The sequence below is a fragment of the Pimephales promelas genome, chromosome 15 (genome assembly GCF_988280905.1).
Source record: "Pimephales promelas chromosome 15, fPimPro1.hap1.1, whole genome shotgun sequence".
Taxonomy (NCBI): domain Eukaryota; kingdom Metazoa; phylum Chordata; class Actinopteri; order Cypriniformes; family Leuciscidae; genus Pimephales; species Pimephales promelas.
The window spans coordinates 30,238,675-30,261,094 of record NC_142783.1 but is presented as its reverse complement, the minus strand read 5'-3'; the positions used below and the strand labels follow the sequence as shown (position 1 = coordinate 30,261,094).

General features: G+C 34.7%; 3 protein-coding genes across 4 annotated transcripts in view; 2 read left to right on the top strand and 1 right to left on the bottom strand.

Moving 5' to 3' along the window:
* Window positions 1-392: 392 nt before the first annotated feature.
* Window positions 393-5,298, top strand: LOC120476120 (uncharacterized). The gene is made up of 6 exons (XM_039667082.2): window positions 393-715; window positions 1,316-1,853; window positions 1,951-2,108; window positions 3,278-3,419; window positions 3,606-3,674; window positions 4,746-5,298. The coding sequence occupies exons 2-6, from the start codon at window positions 1,638-1,640 to the stop codon at window positions 4,848-4,850; spliced, it is 690 nt and encodes a 229-aa protein (XP_039523016.2). The 5' UTR covers window positions 393-715; window positions 1,316-1,637; the 3' UTR covers window positions 4,851-5,298.
* Window positions 5,299-5,807: 509 nt separating this feature from the next.
* Window positions 5,808-10,431, bottom strand: gpr132a (G protein-coupled receptor 132a). The gene is made up of 2 exons (XM_039667103.2): window positions 10,278-10,431; window positions 5,808-8,626 (listed from the first exon to the last, which is right to left on the bottom strand). Exon 2 carries the CDS (start codon window positions 8,605-8,607, stop codon window positions 7,636-7,638), a length of 972 nt encoding a protein of 323 aa, XP_039523037.2. The 5' UTR covers window positions 8,608-8,626; window positions 10,278-10,431; the 3' UTR covers window positions 5,808-7,635.
* A 1,002-nt stretch (window positions 10,432-11,433) lies between these two features.
* The window catches only part of ubr1 (ubiquitin protein ligase E3 component n-recognin 1), a 32,022-nt gene continuing 21,035 nt past the window's right edge, over window positions 11,434-22,420 (top strand). For both annotated transcript variants that reach the window (XR_016146715.1, XM_039667111.2), the window contains exons 1-14: window positions 11,434-11,516; window positions 12,948-13,213; window positions 14,507-14,585; window positions 14,760-14,870; window positions 17,620-17,747; window positions 17,822-17,960; window positions 18,046-18,108; window positions 18,207-18,330; window positions 19,359-19,466; window positions 19,639-19,727; window positions 19,856-19,954; window positions 21,078-21,235; window positions 21,325-21,424; window positions 21,512-21,640. Coding sequence is in view for 1 of the 2 variants with exons in the window: in XM_039667111.2 (XP_039523045.2) it covers window positions 11,481-11,516; window positions 12,948-13,213; window positions 14,507-14,585; window positions 14,760-14,870; window positions 17,620-17,747; window positions 17,822-17,960; window positions 18,046-18,108; window positions 18,207-18,330; window positions 19,359-19,466; window positions 19,639-19,727; window positions 19,856-19,954; window positions 21,078-21,235; window positions 21,325-21,424; window positions 21,512-21,640 (1,629 nt within the window). In the remaining variant the exon portion in view is untranslated. The remainder of the gene's footprint in view (window positions 11,517-12,947; window positions 13,214-14,506; window positions 14,586-14,759; window positions 14,871-17,619; window positions 17,748-17,821; window positions 17,961-18,045; window positions 18,109-18,206; window positions 18,331-19,358; window positions 19,467-19,638; window positions 19,728-19,855; window positions 19,955-21,077; window positions 21,236-21,324; window positions 21,425-21,511; window positions 21,641-22,420) is intronic.

Below are 22,420 nucleotides of genomic sequence, written 5' to 3'. Positions count from 1 at the left end.
TTCTGAAAAATGGGGCCACAAGCTAAATTATAGTCAGGAAGCAATTCACCACATGTAAAGAATCCACAAAATGCACCACAAGTGCATTTTTATGAATATTTTTTTTACATTTTTACAAGTGCATTTTTATAAATATATATTATATAAACACAGGTTATTTATAAAAAGCATTATTTAATTATTCTTGGTTGAATAAAACATTATTTATTATACATGCTTTTTTCACTCAAATGCAAATACTGAACATACAACGAGAGAGAAAAGCAACTACCAAAATAAAAAAAGTGTCAGTTTAATATAAAAAAAGGCATGCAAATAGTAAATCAAACTTTTCAAAGGTCACAAACTCTCACAAAATAGTTATATAGTGACTCTACTATACTTCAGTCAACAAAATCATTAAGTTGTGTTTTTATTTGTAAAATTGCATTGATTTATGAATGTGAAATTGGTTTAAAAATACAAGTAATGTAGGGTATGAGAAAAATCTAATAATGAGCTGAGAACTTAGGTTACCGTGAATCTCGCGAGACTTTTGCACCTAGTTCTAGAAACGAGCACGTGCTGGGCGTGTTGTCAAACGTACAGGTGCGCACTTGGCTCTCTCCGCCTGTTCGCGTGACGTCAGAATTGAGGAAGAAAATTGCGGAAATGCTACGTGGATAAACAATTATAGGTAGTCGGCGTTTTATTACACCTATTGCTGTTTACGAGGGTAAGTGTGATTGTCGTTTTATTGGCGTATAAGTCAGTTTCACCACAAGACGGTTGTTTACTATTTAGAGAGTGTATCATACAAAAGGTTTATTTGCTGTTAATCTGTTTACTGTTTGTCTGGTAATCTCTACATTGTAAAAAAACAACAACGTATGTATATGTGGACCTCTACAGTGTTAAAAAAGCAATGTATGTGTAATAAAAATTACGATAAAGTGATAACTGACTAATGTAAAAAAAAAAAAAGCAACTTTTTGTAATGCACTATGTAGGGTATAATGGTTTTAAGTGTTTCTCAGCTTTCTGCCCTCCTTTCAGACAGTAACATTCTCTATAGCGCTTAACAGATGAAATTAATATTTAAATGTAAAAAAATGTACAAAATTTTTATACATAACATAACATAGTTATTGCTGTAAAAGATTGTAAAACTGGAAAGTTAGAAAGTACATAATAGTTTATATCTTTAAGGTGTTTATAACACATGGAGTATACATCAACAAATCAATTCAATGCACTTTATTGTTCCCAATGGGGAAATTTGTCTTGGAAAAATGTGTGTGTGTGTTAATGTAAAATGTAATATTTTACTCCACAGACATTTCTTTCTCCCTGTCTTCAGATTCCTAGGTCCTCTTCTTGGAAATCGAAGCAAAGCAACTGAGGAAATGTCTTTGGAAGGAAGCATGTGTCCTCTAACCTGCCTCTGAAATACAATGGGAACTCCCTGCCTCCTGCGGGACACCGGAGAACAAACTGCACGCTGCCAAAAGCGAAGCTACAAAGACGACAACAACAGAAATTAGGTCAATATAGAGGCAACCCCTGCTGATCCTGCTACAGCTTAATAGAACAACTAGATGTAGACAGAACTGTAATAGTGTCACGGGTGTTATTGGATTACATTGTTATCGTGTGTAATGGGGGAATGTGTGTTGGACCTCCACGGTAAAGATGATTTTCAAACTGGTGAAGGGTTTGACGAATGGTCCACGTTCAGTTCTGCGGACTGGGCACAACCCCAGCAAGATGACAAAGGGTTTTCAGACTTGGCCGGATTACAGGACAAAACCAGGAAAGAGGAATTATCAGCCACACCTGTGACAGAAACAGGAACTTTCGAGTTTCCTGAAAACGTACGTTCTGATGTTTTGCTACATAATACTAAAATCATATAGAGATGACATACTTTCAAACCGTTTTATTGTGATATTTAACGCTGTTGTTTTACAGGCTGAAAATGGTGACAAGGGAAATCCCTGGTTCATTTTTAACGACTGCTTTCAAGTTGAGATGGCAGAGAAAAACCTTATGATGATGGAAATCCCTACATTGTCCCAGCTACATCAGAGCACATTACAGATGCCCTCTCAGTCTGCAGCAATATCAAGGTACAAGTCTATTGCTGTTGCGACTGTTAACCATGAGATCATGAAAGCCTGTTGTGGTGAGATCCTTTGCAATTAACCAGTCATTACAGCAGCCATCTTTACTTTTTTTTGTTGTTTTAGTCCTCAGATCTATTCATTTATTCACAAAATCAATTATAAATGCACATAATACACAAATAGTAACTTGAATATTACTCTTCTATGACTTGCCATAATCTTTAGATCACAGTTAAGTCATAGTTAATAGTCCAGTTCTCACTATTAACTATGACTTTACTGCTTATTGATAGTTAGTAAGGTACAGTAGTTGTTTAGTTTAGGAATTAAGGAATGTAGATTATGGTCATGCAGAATAAGGCATTAATATGCGTTTAAAAGTACTAATAAAAAGCCAATATCCTAGTAATATGCATTCTAATAAGCAAGTAGTTAATCGTGAGAATTGGACCTTTAACGGAAGTGTTACCTATTTTATTATTATGAATATGTTTTATAAAAAATACAGAAGGCGTTAGAAATATTTAAAAACTTTTATCTGGTGTATAAGATCACATGGTGCAAGCAAAAAATAAAAACATAAAAAAAACATAAAGCTGGAAATTATATCGTAAAGAGATTCAGATTGTAAAACTTTATGAATCTTTACAAAGTCCTGATATTTGTATAAAAAAAATGTTTTATCTTAAATGATAATGATATTATTATTATTATTATCATTATTATATTATTCATACAGATATTACACTCATTAACCTTTTATTCAAGCTGCATGGAAAATATAATTTTTACTTTTCATTTCTCAAAAACATTTCTCACTTCTGTTTAATTCAACCTGAAATACTAAAATAACTAAAACTAACAATAAATTTCAAATAAAAATGGACTTGCTCCCCATTATTTATCTGAACTTCTGCACTATTAATTATTTCCATTATTAAAAATGACAAAAAAACAAAGCCACATTACAAAAATTTGAACTAAAATTGAAGTAAAATGTAAGATTTAAATCTAATAGTATGTGTGTACATTGTCATCATTTGCCCTGATTGGAATGTGCACAAACTATTTTTGCACAGTAAAATATTGTGATTTATTACTCTGCGCACAAGCCTGTTTTAAATTATGGAATGTCATTGTCAAAAGTCTCTCTCTCTCTCTTTCCCATCAAGCCAAGCTGCAGATTTCTGGTGTCATCTACAGTCGGGGTCAAAAACTCTGAGACTGTCAGGTCCCAAACCTAAACTACACTCCCGTGAAGGACTGCTTAAATCCCTGCAGCTCACACACCCGGATGCAAGCGCTGACACACAGGTGGGCAGACACTGACATGGATGTGGACTGAGTATTCAGATTTGGCGCATTACTTGACCTGCATCCTTTGTGCTAAAGACATGATTGATTCGTCATGTGGCTTGTTGAGGGGAGAGGTTGCGCTGTTACATATTCCGACTTTTGTGGTGCTAATAAAAAAAAGCGAATTAAATTTTTTATTTTCAGACCACAACTCTGTCTGATCTTGAACTAGAACATCCAGAAAACCCTCCTGGAGCTCTTATTCAAACCAAGGTTGGTGACATCAGTTTGATTTCTGTACAATAAATTTTACAACAGATTTTTTTTTTTTTTTCATTTCTAATATATATTTTTAGATAACTGGTATCAAAATAGTTTAATAGTTTGCCAGGTCTTCTCAGGTAAATGTCAAAGCTACATTGTGTAACTCTTTTAGTTTATTCTTAGCTAAAAACACTTAGTTCTTTCAAAAATATATGTGCTCATTGATGTATATTTACTTCATTCAAGTAATAAAGTATTGTCGTGAGTGTATAATATGCCATTGAAAATGCATACGGGTAAGGGGTTCTAATGTCAGTCGCCATGAAAGTACATTAGCCAAAGAGGGACATACCCGTTAATTCAAGCTTCGCCTTTCGCGTTTACGTTTGAGTTAATACTCATGGACGAGGTCGAACTGGAAGCCATGTTAATCTTGGACTACATTGGCCACCGTAGGAGTTAAAACGAAATCAGAATTGAGAGGAACAGAAACTGATATTCACTTGATGGTCATATACCTTTTCACCACTAGATGGGGGTAAAAATCACACAGTGTAGCTTTAAAGAGTTTGTTTCACATTATAAGTCACAGACATCATGCAATATGGGGAGGAAGTGAGATCTTTCTGAAGATGAAAAGGGTGAAATGTCTTGCAAAAGGCATAAAAACAACTAATATTTGGCAAAAACTGAATAGAGACTGTCATATTAAGAGATTTAATCAGAATAAGATGGCAGTCTACCAAAATTATGGACTGGTAAAAATAAAGATATTTTAATATGTACAGTAGGATATAAACACAAAATATATTTTGAGACATTGTTTGGACATTCAATAGTCAAAATATTTTGGTTACCAACTTTCTTTAGAATATATTTTCTATTCCACAAAAGAAAGAAAAAAAATCATGCATGTTTGGAATTACATGAGGGTGAGTATGGTAATTGATAACATCATTTTTATTTATTTTATTTGTATTTTATTTTTATTTTTATTTGGGGTGTTAGGTGGTCTATGATTTTTTTAATTAAAGGGAAAAAATGAACAGGTTCATTGACCTTTAAACTTTTTTTTTGTAGCTGATGCCATCATCACACTGTCAAAATTCTCCAGGATTCTTCTACCAGATCTCACGCCAGTGGCTCAGCCAGTATAGCATGAACCTGCGGCCTAACCAGCACTAGAAAGATCCTCTACAATAAACATCACATGCATACACACACAAATATATCCCAGAAAAGCCAGCATATTGTATTTATAGATACACAAATAGATCCTGGAAAAGCCAGCTTGACAAAAGCACAGGAATGTTTTACTATGCACACAGCTCAGGAAGAATATCCTAACTTACTTGACATACACACTTACTACTAATGTAAATAAGAGGCTGTTAACATAAGCATTAGAACAGAACTAACAAGTGCCTAATAAGAACAAAATCACTGTAAACCTCAAGTATAGGCTGTTAACAGCCATATCATTATTTATATATTCAATTTTCTGTTGCTGCCTAAGCTGATTGCTTACTGCTCTTAAATCTGTTATATTTATTGTGATCTTAAATATTTGAATGTATTTGGTATATTTATATTGGAAATATTTAAACAGGAATAAATGAACACACAGCTCTAATAGTTTGTCCTGCACTAGATCAATTTGCCTTTTATTATAATCTTATGGGTTTTTTTTGTTGTTTTTTTTTTTAAAAAGACTGAAAAATTTAACACAAATAAAAAAGAGAAGTTTAAAATCTTAAGGAATATATATATATATATATATATATATATATATATAGTGTCAATGAGTCTTAAAAATAAATTATAACATTTTCTGGAAGTCATAGTGGCTTCTGGAGTAAAAAAATGCAATTATGTATATTTTTAGACTCAATATATCAGTAGTAAACAGATTAAAACATTTTTGTCAGTCACAATTTTTACATATGCTTTAACAAAAGTATCTTCTAACTCAGTCAGGGTTTTCTCATGCGTCAGTGGAGGCACAGAGTACGGTTGGGTGCTATGACACATCGATAGAGATTTTTCTATATTTTCTGTATGTAAATATATCCGTGCAGCACAGGACTGCTTAAAAATGATAGAGCAGTAAATAAACATGGATGCATGAAAAGAACAGCAGGATATGCATGATGATTTATTAAAAAGTACAATAAATACTGTACAGTACTGAATTCGGTTCTGACAGGCAATGACAACGTGGCTTGAACACTTAAATACACACATATATCAAAATGGCCGTCTTGTTGAGTATTCACCTAAACACAGTCAGTCAGTCATGTCAAAAGTGAAAGTAAACCGTTAGGTGAAATTTGTATTATCCAATCTTGGATTCATACATAAGGTCTTAAAGTGACAGCAGCCTCATATAGGCCTACCTGCTACGGTCCTCAATGTTAATCGAACAACAAAAGAAAAGAAAACCATTCACTGCTCTTGACTGAATAACTTACATAGCTTTATTAGGAATCTATATGTAATTAATAAAATGTAAAAGAGCTTCCTGTATGTTATGTTAGAAGGGATGTCTTTGACTTTGTAAACTCCTGTGACTTACTATACAGTAGCTAGTTTCAGTTTAGGGCTAATTTGATAGCTTATTAACTATAATGTCAACAAAATTTATCACCAAATAAGTCAAGTTTAATGTTTATCAGTTTGAACAGTTTGCCTGATTTAGTCGACGGATTACATTTAGCTTTATGTGGCATTCCTGGGTTATGTGAAGTTGATTCTGTCACACTTCCTGTCATTGTGCTTGTGTTCTACTTCAAACTAAAAACAGAACTACACTTAAAACCTAGCATATAGGAAGTTCACAAAAGGTCGGACAAAGTATAATTAAACAGATTTGATCTGAGCCTCCATCCTCACTGAAACACAAAGTTTAAAGCATCAAGAACTACTCAGGGAGAACTGATGGTATTCAGTCTCACCATCTCTTCATTTCTTGTATTTTATAAAAAATTGGCCTTTTATCAGCCACATGCGTTTGATTGTGTAACTAACTACGTGCCTTCCTGCAGGCACAGTCTACTGTATGTGTCAAGAAGATTCTCACCTGCAAGCGGACAAAACATCCTCTTTTTAGCACATCAGCACCTTGCTCAAACCATTTCCTCTACTAATGTTTGTGGCTTCTTGCTTCATTTCACACCAATTGCATGTTCTTCTGAATACACACTTTGGCATTGCTAAGATACGTTTGGGACAGTGACAATAGAAATCTTTCCAAAATCTAATTGCCAAGTTTTAAGAAAGGTCTCTTTGTTTATGACAGATTCATACGACTACGTCACCTCAAAATAAAGTGTAACCAAATTCGAAATTCTATTCATTCTTTAACCCGGCCTAAAACCGTATTCTGGACAAATGTGGGCAAAATAGTTTTAATTTATTTAAATAAAATAAAAAAAAAAATACGTCCCTTGATCTGAGCGGTACAAGACTTGGCTACTTTTCCTAAATTTGCCTCCTGAATTTTTTGACTCAATTCTACAATGTTAAGTGGGTGGAAAAAAACCCTCCTTAATCTTGTATTTGGGTCAAAAATGGGAAAAACTGTAATTTAGAGCATTCTAAAATAAGCCAAAATAAGACACCAGGTGACAGCAAAGTCACTTCATCTTTAGGTTTTAGAACTTATTGGAATGATATTTTAATGTAGTTAAAAAATAAGCATAATTTACATAGAAAATATGGTACTTTTTGAAGTAAATAAATTCAAAAATACCCCCAAAATAAGAAAATACACCATAATTGGATAGACAAAACTTTATCGAAGACAGTGATATAACATTTATAATAAATAAAAATTAGGATCACACCTGAGTCCTCTGTGCCCACATTTGTCCACAATTATAGGATTAAGGGCTATACGGTTTGAGGGCTACATATTATACGCTTCAGGAAAAGGAAAATAAAGTCCCAGTTGAGAAAAAAAAAAAGAAAATCACACTAAAGAAGAAGATCTTGAGCTGCTTCGTAACCCTTGCAGGCCTTTGTGGATCCTCTTAAGAACACTGTCGCTGGTAAGAACATAGAAAACTGGATTTATGGCACTGTTGATGGTGGACAAACCCAGAGAGATCGTATAGGGTGTGTAGACGCTTATTTCAAAGTCACATTTCCCCTTCGAAAAGTGATAATTGATGGCTCGGAGCAAAAGGATCACATGGTACGGCGTGAAGCAGACCAGAAAGAACAAGACGACAGCCACGGCCAGGTTACGAACTTTGACTTTGGTCTGTAGCTTCAGGCCCGTGCTAGCTTGCACGTTAACAAGGATGGCCAAGTTGGTGACTATTAAAATGCACAGCGGGATGAAGAAACCGACGAAGAAGCGTGCATAGTTGAGTGCCGTCACAACATCAGAGGGGTTGCTTGGCTCGAAGCACCGTTTCGCCTCCATTTTCTCCGAGTTGCCCTCTGTCATGGTGAAAACCGGCACGTGTCCCACAGCGACGACTACCACAATCACAATGGTGATGATCACGGCATGCCTCATCTTTCTCAGGCCTCGAGACTCCACGGCGTAGACCACCCCGACGAAGCGGTCCATGGAAATGCAGCACATCAAGAAGATGCTGATGTACATGTTGTTGAAGAACACATATCCGGTGACCTTACAGGCCATAGAGCCCCATTCCCAGCGATGGCCTCTGTTGATGTAAACGGCCCAGAGCGGAAGTGTGCCTAGATACATCAGGTCACACACTGACAGGCTGAAGAGGTAGATTCCTAGAACGTTCTTTCGCCACACCTCGATGAGTGTGAAGAAGACTGTGACCAGGTTAGCAGGCAGACCTACTGTGATAACTATACTGTAGAGAGCCACAAGTGGAAGTGGGTTTTCTTCATCGTATGGCGGTTCACAACCCTTTGTGAGGTTTTGGACTATTAATGTTGTATTGGTTGAGTTCATGATCACTGGGGGGCTCACACTATCCAAAAAGATAGAAAAAAGAATTGGTTAAGTTTCATTTAAAGAAACATGGGGTTAGCAGTAGTATCTTAAATAGTACTTTCATTATTTCCCACAGCAAAGGCAAATATTATAAAATACTACAGTATATGCACTGTAAAAAAATATTGATGGTTTAACTTAAAAAGTAAGTAAGATGGTTGCCTTAACATTTTAAGTTCATTGAACTGGAAAAAGTGAGTTAATACAATGAAGGAGATTAATTTAATCATCAGAAACTCAAAATTATAGGCTATGTTATCTGAATTAAATAAATTATTTAAGTTGATTTGACAAAAGAAAAAATGTTGTGATTACTAAACTGTAAAAAAAAATATTGTTGGTTTAACTTAAAAAAAGTAAGTAACCTGGGTTGCCTTAAAAATTTAAGTTGATTGAACTGGAAAAAGTGAGTTAATACAATGGAGATTCATTTAATCATCAGAAACTCAAAATTATATGTTATCTCAACTAAATAAAGTATTTAAGTTTATTTGACAAAAGAAAAAATGTTGTGATTACTAAACTGTAAAAAAAAATATTGTTGGTTTAACTTAAAAAAAGTAAGTAACCTGGGTTGCCTTAAAAATTTAAGTTGATTGAACTGGAAAAAGTGAGTTAATACAATGAAGGAGATTAATTTAATCATCAGAAACTCAAAATAATAAGTTATCTCAACTAAATAAATTATTATAAAGTTAATTTGACAAAAGAAAATATGTTGTGATAACAAATCTTGAAAATATTTTTTACTGTGTGGACTATTTCTATTCTACAGGACATTTTTATGTTAATCGGTTTATTAATATATTGGGCAAACTGAACTCAACATTTTTGATAAGGCTATTTTAACCAGAGTTAAGGTGAGGTCACATTGTTCAGGGGATTTTTGCAGTCAAAATCCAGTCATTTTAATAGAGAATCACGCAATTGTGAAATTTAAGTGAGGGGAAAAGAAGATTTCCTCTCACAGATTCTGCAACAGGTCTTTGTACAGGAGATTCACCGCATTACTAGCAGAAAGCTGCTTGGTTTGAAACAGAGACTGCGAGTTGTGTGACATGTTACACTATTGACAATGGACAACAGATCTTTTATGACTGCACAATTTTGCTCAAATTTCCCTCATGGGACCACACCATTTAGTTGAACTTATACAGAAATGAATTCTAAAGCATGTGACCTACTGAACACATGGCGACCACCATGGAGGACCCACACCATGGTAAATAAGACAGATTATTAGCTACTGATAAATGATTTTAAACATTTTAAGTACTATTCATTTCTCGATGTGTAGCTTTTAATGAGGAAACAAAACAAATCACTACACCCACCTTTAAAAAATGCTGACTATTATCAGTATTTTTATCAATTTAATATCAAAATCATAAATATTCTATCCTGATAGAGAAAAGAATAGACATTTAATATCAATATAATATAATATTTTGACATTATAACAAAAGTATGATGTCAAAATGTTCAAAAAGTAGCTCTTAAAAGATGATATGCTGCATTAGCGTTCTTTTGTAGTATTTTTCAGCCACCAGTAGGCTAGTTCTATCAAATTTCTCTTGCAGAGGTAAGTTGAATCCACACCTTTTTTGCATAACGAATAAAACAGTTACCTCTTCCAGCGGATGGCGGAAACTCTACTCAGTATCAGTGTTCATTTCATCAATCTCTTTTCCTATATGTCAAATTATAATTTTTTTTAATACAACAAGCCCGAACGCTCTCGTTTCATCTCCACGAATGCGATAGATGCGTCCAGCAACACAGCTAAAAGGAAATGAAGTGATAAGTTCAGTTTAGTGTGAGGTGCTGTCAACCACGTACGGTGCTGACGGGGGGGAAATAGTCTGCAAAATAGTATGCGTTTTGATATTTTTTTTTTTTTACAGTCTATGGTTTTGACACGTTTGATACAGCAAGACGTCTTAATTTAGTAATTTAATTTAGAGAGAACCAATTTTTTTTATTTATTTTACATTTCCTTAAAAAGTTGACGTCATTTGTGGATATTATTATTATTATTGTTGTTTTTTCTTCACATTATTTTATCTTTAAATACATGATAGCTGAACTTACCTAGCTTTTCCTTACTGTAAGTTCTTATTTTGTTGCATTTAACCTGAGCGTGCTGAAAGGTGGTCCTTAAAACACATTATGGTGTCATATTTGAATAAGGCAATCTCTGATTATAAACATGAGATAAACAACCAAAACATTTTTCTCGTCACTAGCGTTAATAATGTTCAATCATACAGAACGTAAGTCAAAACGTTACTGCAGAGGGCGCTGCAGGGATACAAATGTTTATCTTTTTTTCCCCTTCTCTTTTCTTTTTTCTTTTTGTGGAAATGGATATTTTACAAAGAATTAAAATTCTTTAATAATTTATTTATAAAGGTCCAAACCCGTATGACTTTGTTTCGTCCGTGGAACACAACATTATTATCACATTATTATTCCTTGCGATTCAATGAAATTTGGACTAAAAATGGAGCGGGAAATTAATATCTTGTTATTAATCATTTGATTGAATCTTCCAGTAGACGGATACTCTAAAATAATAAAAAGGCACACATTCAACAATTACTTTTATATAATGTTATAATATATAATGATTATAACATTGTATATTGTTGTGTTATGTAACTTGCATGTAAAACCACATGCTTTAAATTTTATTAAAATCTGTGATAAAATTTCAATGTAGCCTATATTTAACATTTGTGTTATATTAAATAATTAAATCCATCAAGACTTTTAAACTGTTGCAAATCCGTGGATGTGTTGCTGTGGTGACGCTTTACGGCACTTGAATCATGGCGGAGTCGCTGAACGGTGTACAGTTGAGCACGGTAAATATTTGATTTCAACCACTTCAGACACAAATGCAATCCCATGTCACGAGTTTTTCAATAGATTGTGCTTTTAACAGGGACAGATATATGCTGAATCTGCGTGGTAAACCTGTAGATTAGGTTTTATTTACGATTTAATGATTAACATTTTGGTCAGATACTAGATTTTGTTGACATGATTGTTGTTGTTTATCATCTAGCATGTAAACTAGCAGATTTAACAGCGCTCTATTCTTCACTATCGCGTATTTTATGGCATTTAATACGTTTTTTTGTCTTTTTAAATTTGTAACATGAGCTGTTAATATTTTGTGTTTAATGTTTGGTCGAAAATTACTGCAGAAACAAGCTGTTTTTTTACTTACATTTTCGGGCTGATGCTTTAAAAGCTTAATTTATTTAAATAAAGAGTCACACTTTCACTTAAATTGGGTTGAATAGACATTTTGAGAGATAAAAATGTTACCAGGTCTTCGGCCTTGTTCAACTTTTTTCACATTTTAATGCAGCCTTTTTTATAAATATATTTCCATTATTTAAATTATAATCATAATAGCAGTTTTTTTTATTTGATATTTGCTAGTACAGTATGTAGCCTTGCATATTCTAACCATATTTAATATGTGGTAAACTAACTTATACTTCTTCAAAATGATCCCCACCTCCCTCATAAATAACACTTATAAGTTTGGTTTTGAATGTTGAGCAAGACCCTTGGTTTTCCTTGTGAGGTTAACTCAATCATCAATTTATATTATAATTAAAATATATGAAGAGTTCAGATGCAAAAGCCTCTAAATGCCATTTGAAAATTTCTTCTAAAATGATCATTTTTATCAAGCTTGTATATTTAAGTTCAGTAATTTCACTTAAATGGCAATGAAGATTACCTATTAACTGTAATTTAAGTGAAATTACTGAACTTAAATATACAAGCTTGATAAAAATGGTCATTTTAGAAGAAAATTTCAAATGGCATTTAGAGGCTTTTGCATCTGAACTCTTCATATTTCTTCCTGGTCTAAAAACAATAATATATTTTTGATTGGAAAGACTGTGATCAGACTCATCATAATTGTAAGATTGAGCCAACAATAAAGAAAATCTTTAAACTCTTTGTCAAGCTTGACTTTAACCGTTTTACAAAGAATTTATTTTGAAACTTTTGCTTCTCCATAGAAAACAAAAGGACATTTTTTGATTAATGTACTAGTCACTCTTTTGGACCTAAAGCTTTCTTTTTTACTACTCTTTTGTTTCAATAAATTTTTTTTTTTTTTTTGGAATGAGGAGAATGTTTTCATAGCTAAAATGTCATTTTTGAACACCCATTGTTAAAAATATAAAATTCCATATTTCATCATATGATCATTTAAAGTATTTCGTTAATTAATTATACTGTTTATGCTCTTTCTCTTTTGCCACCAGAAATGGCAGGAGTCTTCAAACAGAGGGGCTGCTATACTCCGCTATTTGGGGGAGCAGGTCCCCCTTATTTACTGCCTAGAGAGAGAGCCACAACAAGGAGAGGAGGAGCAAAAGGTTGAGGAACGCCTCCTGTATCCTCTGGAGTGCTTTCTTTTTGGGGAGGACCCCTGTGTTGGCTTGGAGAAGCTACAGCAACACAACAGCAGCTCATCAGCTCAGCAGTGTGGACGCGTCTTCAAAGAGGGCGAGACCGTTTACTCCTGCAGGTTAGAATGGAGACCGTTTAATAAAATACTTCACAGTTTATGCAGTCATCCGCTGAAAGTGACTTGTGAAGGCCAAGTTTGGGAACCCATACACGGAATTTGTATTTAACTTATCCAAGTTAGTGCACACACATTAGGAACATGCTCACTGCAAACTTTGGGACACACACCAGGAGCAGTAGGCAGCCATTTTGCTGTGTCGCCCGGGTAACATACTCCTATGTATGTTTGTGAGGAGTACATCAGCAAGATTGTATTTCTGTATTTGGGCATTGTTTCGATGTGCATTGTTCATCGGACAGCCTTCGTCAATGGAGAATGCACACTTTGCTTGTTCAAGTTAGTGGCGAGGCCACAAGTGAGTGGACCTTGGTGAAATAAGGTGGACCTCAATGCCTACTCTCAAATTACATCATTTTACAATTCATGGGATCAAATTACTAGACAATGAATATGATTTAAAGGAGTAGTTAACTTTTTTTTTTTTAAAAACGTTTGCTGATAATTTACTCACCCCCATGTCATCATCTTCAGTCGAAAAAAAAATAAGGTTTTTGATGAAAACATTTCAGGATTTTCTCCATATAATGGACTTCAAGGTCCAAATGAGATTTTCAGTGCTGCTTGAAAGGGCCTCAAACGATGCCAGACGATGAACATTTTTCTGCTTCTAGCTGATATTCTTCAGGTCAATCTTATATTCATAATCATAAAATCGGTTTGAATGTCTGTTGAGGAAACAGATTTCACAGTTTTAAACCTAACAGTTAAGGGGATTTCACATGACAGCGCTAGTCAATGCATTTGTAAGCTGTGTGTTATTGTTTACAACCTTTTTTCAGTCCCTTTCAATACAAAAGTCTTTACTACTGACTTCCTCATTGAGAGTCTTTACCACCATCTAATGTTGTAATGTAACTTTCACTGAAGTCGAACAGACCCTTTCTCAATATAAATTGCATATTTGAGGTATAAATAACTACATTCTCGCCTAAAAAACTCTTAAAACTAGGCCTACATTCCATGGTTGTTTGCTCGTCCGCCATGACCCTCTCTGTGAGAAATGCTGCGGAGTGATGCGAACGGTTCCAGCCAATAAGAATCGAGAACCAGAATGAGCTATCAATCACAAACAATAATTGATATATATAGATATATTTATGTTTTATTATTATATATAATTTAACAATGATTTTTTTATGATGGGTTTATGAGGAGCCCTGTTTAATGTAATAGGCTGCATTTGACACTATTGCTTTCCTTCCCTTGAATCATCCTTATATGTATTTCCAGGGACTGTGCAATAGATCCGACCTGTGTTCTCTGCATAGAATGCTTCCAGAAGAGTGTGCACAAAAGTCATCGCTACAAGGTACATGCACTCATTATTATTATTATTTATATTTTTAATCTTTATTATATATATATAGTTTTTAAATGTAATTGCTTTTTTTTTATTGATTTAAACAATTTTCTTTGTACAATTATATTATATTATATGATGTATTTGTTATTCTAACTATTATTCTTAACATTGCAACTGCAGATGCATGCCTCAGCAGGAGGAGGTTTTTGCGATTGTGGAGACTTGGAGGCTTGGAAGACGGGACCCTGTTGCTCTCAACACGACCCTGGCACTTCAGTTGCTATGGAAACGGTACAGTTCATTCTCCAGAAGCTTATCGATGTTAAGATTGTTGTGTTTTTTTTTTACCGTGAACATTATTGTTGAACTAACTTCCTGCCTCGAGGTCAGAGGAGCTGTTCTGCCCCAGCGTTTGTTGACCCCCACAACCCTCCTTCCCCCTGTGGGAAAACAGAGTGTGTGGGAAAGTGACACACAGGAGGGCTGTGATGCAAAACCAGCTGGAAAAAAACAAACAGACTACAGGGGACCGTGAGAGGGTTTATTGTACAAGTGAATAAATGTGTTTTAAAATAGACTTGCCGTTTAAGGGTTTAAACATGTATTTAAATCCCAGTATTCCATCAAAAGCTAGGATGTACTGATAATGAGATGTAATCATGACTGATTTCTAGCTGTGTGTCTGGATTCTGGTCTGGAAAGCAGATGGTCTGTTTCAGTGGTCAGATAATTCAATAGATCCTCTGTGATCAGATCAGGGTCTAGATCCACACTCACCGCATACTCACCTTTGTCGGAAAACAGCAGGTGCCTTTTTGTCTTTGACACCCTCAGGCGAGATCTAAACATGTACACAATGAACATGACAGATGGGCATTAAACCAAAACAACAAACACCATATCCTGCTCAAAGGGTCTGCCATGTTTTTTGTGTCCTATCGTTTGCCGCTTACACAGCAGTCTCATAAATGACTTTGCATAGGTGCTGCAAAGTAGATGTGTGTTGTAAGTGTACCTCTTTGGAATTGTAATTTGATTTATGTTGATAAGGGGCAGATATTATAAGTTTGTCTTCTTTTTGCTCCTTTTCATCTCTTTTGCAAAGAATGAAATAAATATATACATGAATATATATACTGTATGAATGAGCACTTTCGGGACCTTCACTCTATTATTAGAGGGACTGGCTTTTAGGAGATGTGACAGGTTGTGATCTTCTGGTGGTGTTCAGAAAATTGAGGACTGTTAGAAGGCTATTGCCACTTGACTTCTTGCCAGATATTAGACATATCTGAAATATACAAATCAGACATATCTGAAATGTACAAATGAGAATAAACAATAGTGATGTTATTTTTGTGAGCCTGCTGGCCCAGTATTTAGCAGAATGTCCAAGCTGTTCTGTTCCACACCGTGAAAGGGAATCGGGGCTAGAGCTATCAAGCTGCATAAACAAATTAAAGGCATTATCAAAGTAGTACATCTACTAAGGTCTACTATGTGTGGGACAAAGGCCACAGTTTAAATCATTCAACTTCTCATCCACTCGAGCTCTGAAATTCAAATTGACAGGCAAGGGTGTTAGACTCGATACAAAGCACTGGATATCGCCAAAGACCTGAACATACCCACTAGCGAGGAAACTCATTTCTTATTTCTGACACACTTGCCTGTCAGTTTCTTCGAACCGGCCGATTTGATGCGGCGTAAGAATGATGCCGTCTCGCCCTCTGACTTCAGGCAGAAACTGCTGTCTTTCAGTGATATGTGATCGGGTTAAGTAAAAAACATTCATGGGTAATTTTTTTAACATGCTAATGTTTTTAGTGTACATAAAAGGCGAGAAATCAGTCATTGTAAAATCTACTGGAAATGACTACAGGTTATTTTTAATGGTGCAAAGTGTTTATTTTTTAATGTGTTTGTTTTATTTTACTAGTATTTGCCATAGTTTCAATACAAAAATTAAAATGCGAAAAATATGCAATATGAAAATTAGGTCACACTTTAGATTCGGGTCTAATTCTCACTTTTGCCTCAATACATTTCTAATTAATGCTTATTAATAGTTAGTAAGGTAGTTGTTAAGTTTAGGTATTAGGTATCAGTGTTGGGTAAGTTACTCTAAAAAAGTAATTAATTACTAGTTACTAATTACCTCTTCAACAGTGTAATTAGTTTACTGTACTAATTACTCTCTCTAAAAAGTGTTTAAGTACTTTCAAAATCCTATATCAATCTCAAACAGCTGAATAATAAAAGGATAGACATGAATCTGTTTTAATTCTTTCAAATAAATACTATAAAAATGCATGAATTATCCTTAAACTGACCAAGGTGGAGAAGGTTACATTATAAAAACATACTTTTTAACATCAGACAATACATTTTGATGTTAAACCCACTGTCTGATCTCATGATATTTCACACTTTTTTCATACATTTTTTTTGCAATAATTCATACGAATTTGTACGAGTGCAGTCGTACGATTCAGACACCTCATAAAATGCATCGGATTGATTTATACACAGTATTTACCTCAATTACATCAGAAGTAACTGTAATTAAATTCCAGATAAATGAAGAGTAATCCTTTACATTACATTTTCAAGGGAAAAGTAATTAAATTACAGTAAATAATTATTTAGTAATTAGTTACACCCAACACTGGGTAGGATTAAGGCATATAGACTATGGTAATGCAGAATCTGTAAGTACTAGTAAATAGCCAATATCCTGGTATGCTAATAGCAACTAGTTAATAGTGTGAATTAGGCCTTAAACTAAAGGGTTACGGAAAATTATTATTATTTTTTTTTTTTTAGATAAAAGCATTTTCTTTATAAAAGACAGGATTTGGTCTTCCAAAAGGTAAAAAAAGATGGGTTGGGGACATCTTATAATCAGGGTCGTCTTATATTTGGAACAATATGGTAATAGATTTTTGTAGGTGAGAACATAACCAATTGTATACAACCATTCTGTGAACAACTAAAATGAAAGGACTCTCAGTGACAGTTGGCGTTATGTGTGTCCCAGGATGAGTGTGTGATGGATCCAGGTCTTCAAGGAAGGGCTCAGACGCTGTTCCACCTGCTGCTGCGGTACACGGCAGACATGCTGGTTTGGGAAGAGAACAATGAACTATCAGAAGAGCTGAAGCCAAAGTGAGATATGCACTTACATGCTCCAACTTTAGCAAAAAAGCTTCAAGGTTAATGTTGTTTAATATTGTGTTTAGAGTGAAAGAAGACGGCTACTACTGTGTGCTCTACAACGATGAACATCACTCATATGACCACGTCATCTACACGCTTCAGCGAGCAATCGCCTGTGACCAGAATCAGGCTCAAATCTACACTGCACTCATTGACAAGGAAGTGAGTTTTCTCAGCATCCGCTTTTCACATAGTCTTACGTTGTCAATGTGCAGACTTGTCAATAGTGCCGTTATTGTGATGTCAGGGGCGGAAAGCGGTGAAGAGAGGTACCCTCAGATCCTGTCAAGACGCCAGGGATAATATCAAGGTAAACACAATCTTTATGTACACTAATTTTTAAACGGCTGTTTGTAGATGTAATCAATATTTCAAATTTGTTAACCCGCATTTGTGTTTCCTCTGCAGCGTAACTCGGAGCACATCATCCAGAGACCTTTGCGGGTGGAGATTCTTCACACTGCTGTTATGGCTCACCAGACATTCGCCCTCAGACTTGGCGCATGGTTCCAGAAGATCATCGGCTACTCGGGTAGACCATTTAGACTGGTTCTTATTCATAAATGTTGCGTTTTAAAACAATACGATACTTCAGTTACATTTAACAAACATTTCCTGCTTCTGAATCTATAGTGCAAACATCGATTCAGCCCTTGTGAGGGTGTGTCACACTTGGCACACTCTGGTGCGGTTCGACTGAAATATGAGACATGTAAACGAAACAACAACATGACATGTCGTCACAAGATGCCACCCTGAAAAGGACAGAATTCTCAAGCATAGAGTAGTTTTTCCTCTTCATAGTTGGGATTTGGCCATTACAGTTCAGTAGAGGTGTCAGAACCGCGTCTCCTTGCTGCGGATCTTCGTTTGTGTGTGTATAATGGAGGAATTCCTAATTATACTTTTCAAATATCATTTTTATCTGTGAATTTTCATCAGCCGTTATTCTTCAGTGTCTTCATTACTCTTCGGTCTTCAGTATTACATGATCTGTCAGAAATCATTTTCAGCATTTTCATGAATAAAAAGTTACAAAGAATTGTAGCATTTTTTTCCAACAGTATAAATATTTACTATTATTTTCTATTTTAAATAAGTGCTGTTCTTTTTATTAATCTAATAATACTGAAAAAATTGTATCATAAGAGGAATATATTAGGCAGCACAACTGTTTCCAATGTTGAGTATCAAATCAGCATATTGAAATGATTTCTGAAGGATCATGTGACTGAAGACTGGAGTAATGATGCTGAAAAATCATAGAAAGAAATTCTTTATTAAAGTATATTAAAATATGAAACCATTATTTTTAAAATCACAATATTTTTGTTCAAATAAATGCAGGCTTGATGAGCATAAGAGACTTCTTTCAAAAACATTACAAACAGTTTTGTTTCCCAACTTTTGACTGGTGCTGTATAACAATAATCTGTATCTATTTATACATTTTAATATATTTTTTTCCTTAAGAGAAATGTTACCAGGGTTTTGAGACCGGCTTCTATGTTACTTATTTTTATAAAAATTGAGGTTTTGTCTGTGTCGTTGGTTCTGTAGTTGGCCTCAGGGAGGTGTTCTGCCAGGTGGCTTTGGAGCCGTCCGCAGACAACGATAAACTCTGCTTGATCAGTCGACTCATGCTGCATGATGCCAAACTTTATAAAGGTAAACATTGCAATCTCTACAACAGGGGAGTCGCGATATACCGGTATTGATGATAATCATGATTTATATTGTTACGTTAATACGGGTTGCCCCAAAATGCTGGTATTGGTGATAATTAATTTTTAAAATGAATAGTGCACATATGATGATATGATCTGTTAACTCTCCTCAGGAGCCCGCAAGGTCGTCCATGAGTTAATTTTCACTAGTTTACTGATGGACACCGAATACAAGAGGCAGTTTGCCATGAAATTCACAGAGGTATAATTTTATATTTTTTATATTTAAATAGTAAAGTAATATTGTAGTTGTTGTTTTACACTTGTCACATGCTTGGCATTGATAAAAACAGCTGAGAGGACGTTTAACGTGTGTACATCATGTTTCAGCATTACAAGCAGCTTCAGGAAGACTTCATCAGTGATGACCATCAGAGGAACATCTCCATCACAGCATTGTCTGTGCAAATCTACACTGTTCCCACATTGGTATGATGAACGTCGAGCAGAAATTACAGCGGTCACGTGTCTTAAATGTGCAGCATTTTTCTGTATCTAGAGATCCATTGTGTTCATTGCTTTTATGAGTTTCCTGCTCTAAATGTAATTAATTAGAAGTCTACACAATTAACACAGTAGTTACGTAGTAATTAGTAGGAGTGTAACAATATACCGTGCCACAATATATCACAATACAAAAATTCAACAATATAGTGACAATATGTATCGTGGATTGTCCCCCAAAATAAAATTTACTGTGTGAGGAAAAAATTCTCACAAAAGTTTTAGTGTCGGTACTACATTAAACTACTAAATTTAGTAAATATTATTAAATACTATTAATTTAGTAAATATATATATTATTATTTAATAAATATTGATTGTAATGTATAATAATGCAATGGGTCCTGTGGGTACTGATAATGCCAAATGACTTGTGTAACTTGACCAGTAAAAAGTGTCCAACATTATTTTAAATATATTAAATATATCTAGTCAGAAAAAGTGCTAGAATATTCGTCTAAAATAACTCTGTATTTTCATCTTCCGAATCATGAATATTTTTATTCTTGTGTCACCATTGTCCTTGGGTTACAACCACCAAGTCCAAGCCTTTTTGTTTAAACCCACGATATTATATCAAAGTTAGCATTTTAATCAGCAGTACATTTTTTGTTAACTTTTTATCATGTCAATAATATTGTATCGTGATATGTATCGAATCGTGACACGAGGGTATCGTTACAACCCTAGTAATTGGTTATTATAACTTAGTAATTACAAGGAAACTCAATTTTGTTTGTGTTGGCTAGTATACAGAATGTGAGAATGCAGTCTGATCAGAAGTGATCTTGTTCAACTATTGCACACAGGTTTTATGGATTAATAGATTTTCGAATCTGAAACTTTTTTTCACTGTAAAGAACCGTTTGTGCATTGAAAAAGTTCCTCGGATGTTAAGGGTTTGTCATGAAACCGATGCTAATAATAATGATCTTCTATTTTTAACAGTGTGCTGTAAGTAAACGAAAGAGCATTCATTTTTTAGGGAGCTAACCAATAAAGTCCATTTAAGGTTAAATGTATTTAACATTTTCCTCTTGTTTTTCAGGCTAGGCAGTTGATAGAGGAGGGCAACGTCATCAAGGTCATTATAGACACTGTAATGGATATGATGCAGGAACACCTGGACAACAACCACCGCTTCCACTTCCAGGGCCACAACCCCGACAAGTTCTTCCGGGTTCAAGTTATCTTCCATGACCTCAGGTCCACACACAATGCTTGAATAATGGAAAATAAAAACAGTTGTGTTTTATTTTGATCATTTGGCTCAATTCAGTTGTTGACATTATCAGGTACATCCTAATCAGTAAGCCCTCTGTGTGGACTGAGGCGATGAGGGGGAAGTTCCTCCAAGGTCTATCCGTCTTCCTCCGCTTCCTTTGCTGTATGCAGGTGATGCTTTCTCCCATCAGAAGGTTATTGGCCCGAAAGTGTGTTGTTGGATCTGTAGCTAAATTGAATCTCATTGTTTGATGGCAGGGGATGGAGGAGGTGAAAAGGCAGTTTGGTCAGCATGTTGAAGTGGAGCCGGAGTGGGAGGCGGGGTTTACCCTCCAGATGCAGCTACGCCACATTCTTGCCATGTTTCAGGACTGGTGTTCATCTGACGTGAGTCACAGATTGTCAGAGATCTTTGCTTTCCTGTGGTGCTTTTTAGAAAAAGATACATTAAAGTAATTGATGATAGGGAATATTACTAAAATAACATGATTATATAGTATGAATATATTAAATAAATACACTGCTAATTAAAACTTTGGGGTCAATAATATTTTTAAGGTTTTTGAAAGAGGACACAACATTTTTAGGATTCTTTGATAAATAAAATATTAATTTGAAAATGTTTTAGTTGTTGTTGTAAAGAACTAGTGGCCTGTTACAGATATAATAACCATCATTTTCAAGATAACATACATTAAAATAAAATAAACCTAACCATCTGGACAGTTTCATATGTTAAAAAAAAGAAAGCCAATCACAACCAATTGCCCACCAAAATTAGACAAGATTTCTCTCTAGATTTGAGTTTGCAAAGCAAACTGGTGGTTGACATCATGAAAATCCAACCTTAATCACTTCAGACTCTATGGCCAACAAAGTAAGTGCTCTTTTTTTTTTTTAAGTCTTCAGCACATTCACTTTTTCAAGTCAAACTATTTCTACTTTTCTCAGTAACAAAAAACACTATGGTAAAAAAGATTGTGCTCTATTGCCATTTAATATGTTTTATAATCATACTCATGGAAAAAACATTTCTCAAAATCATGGAAAAAATCAACTTCAGGTCACCAATTGACTACCTGTAATGCTGAGACCATGTGCTTGAATTCTCCACTAAGCTGTGTGTCCACCAAAGCATTTTTCCATGCGCCTGGCGTATGTTTTCAA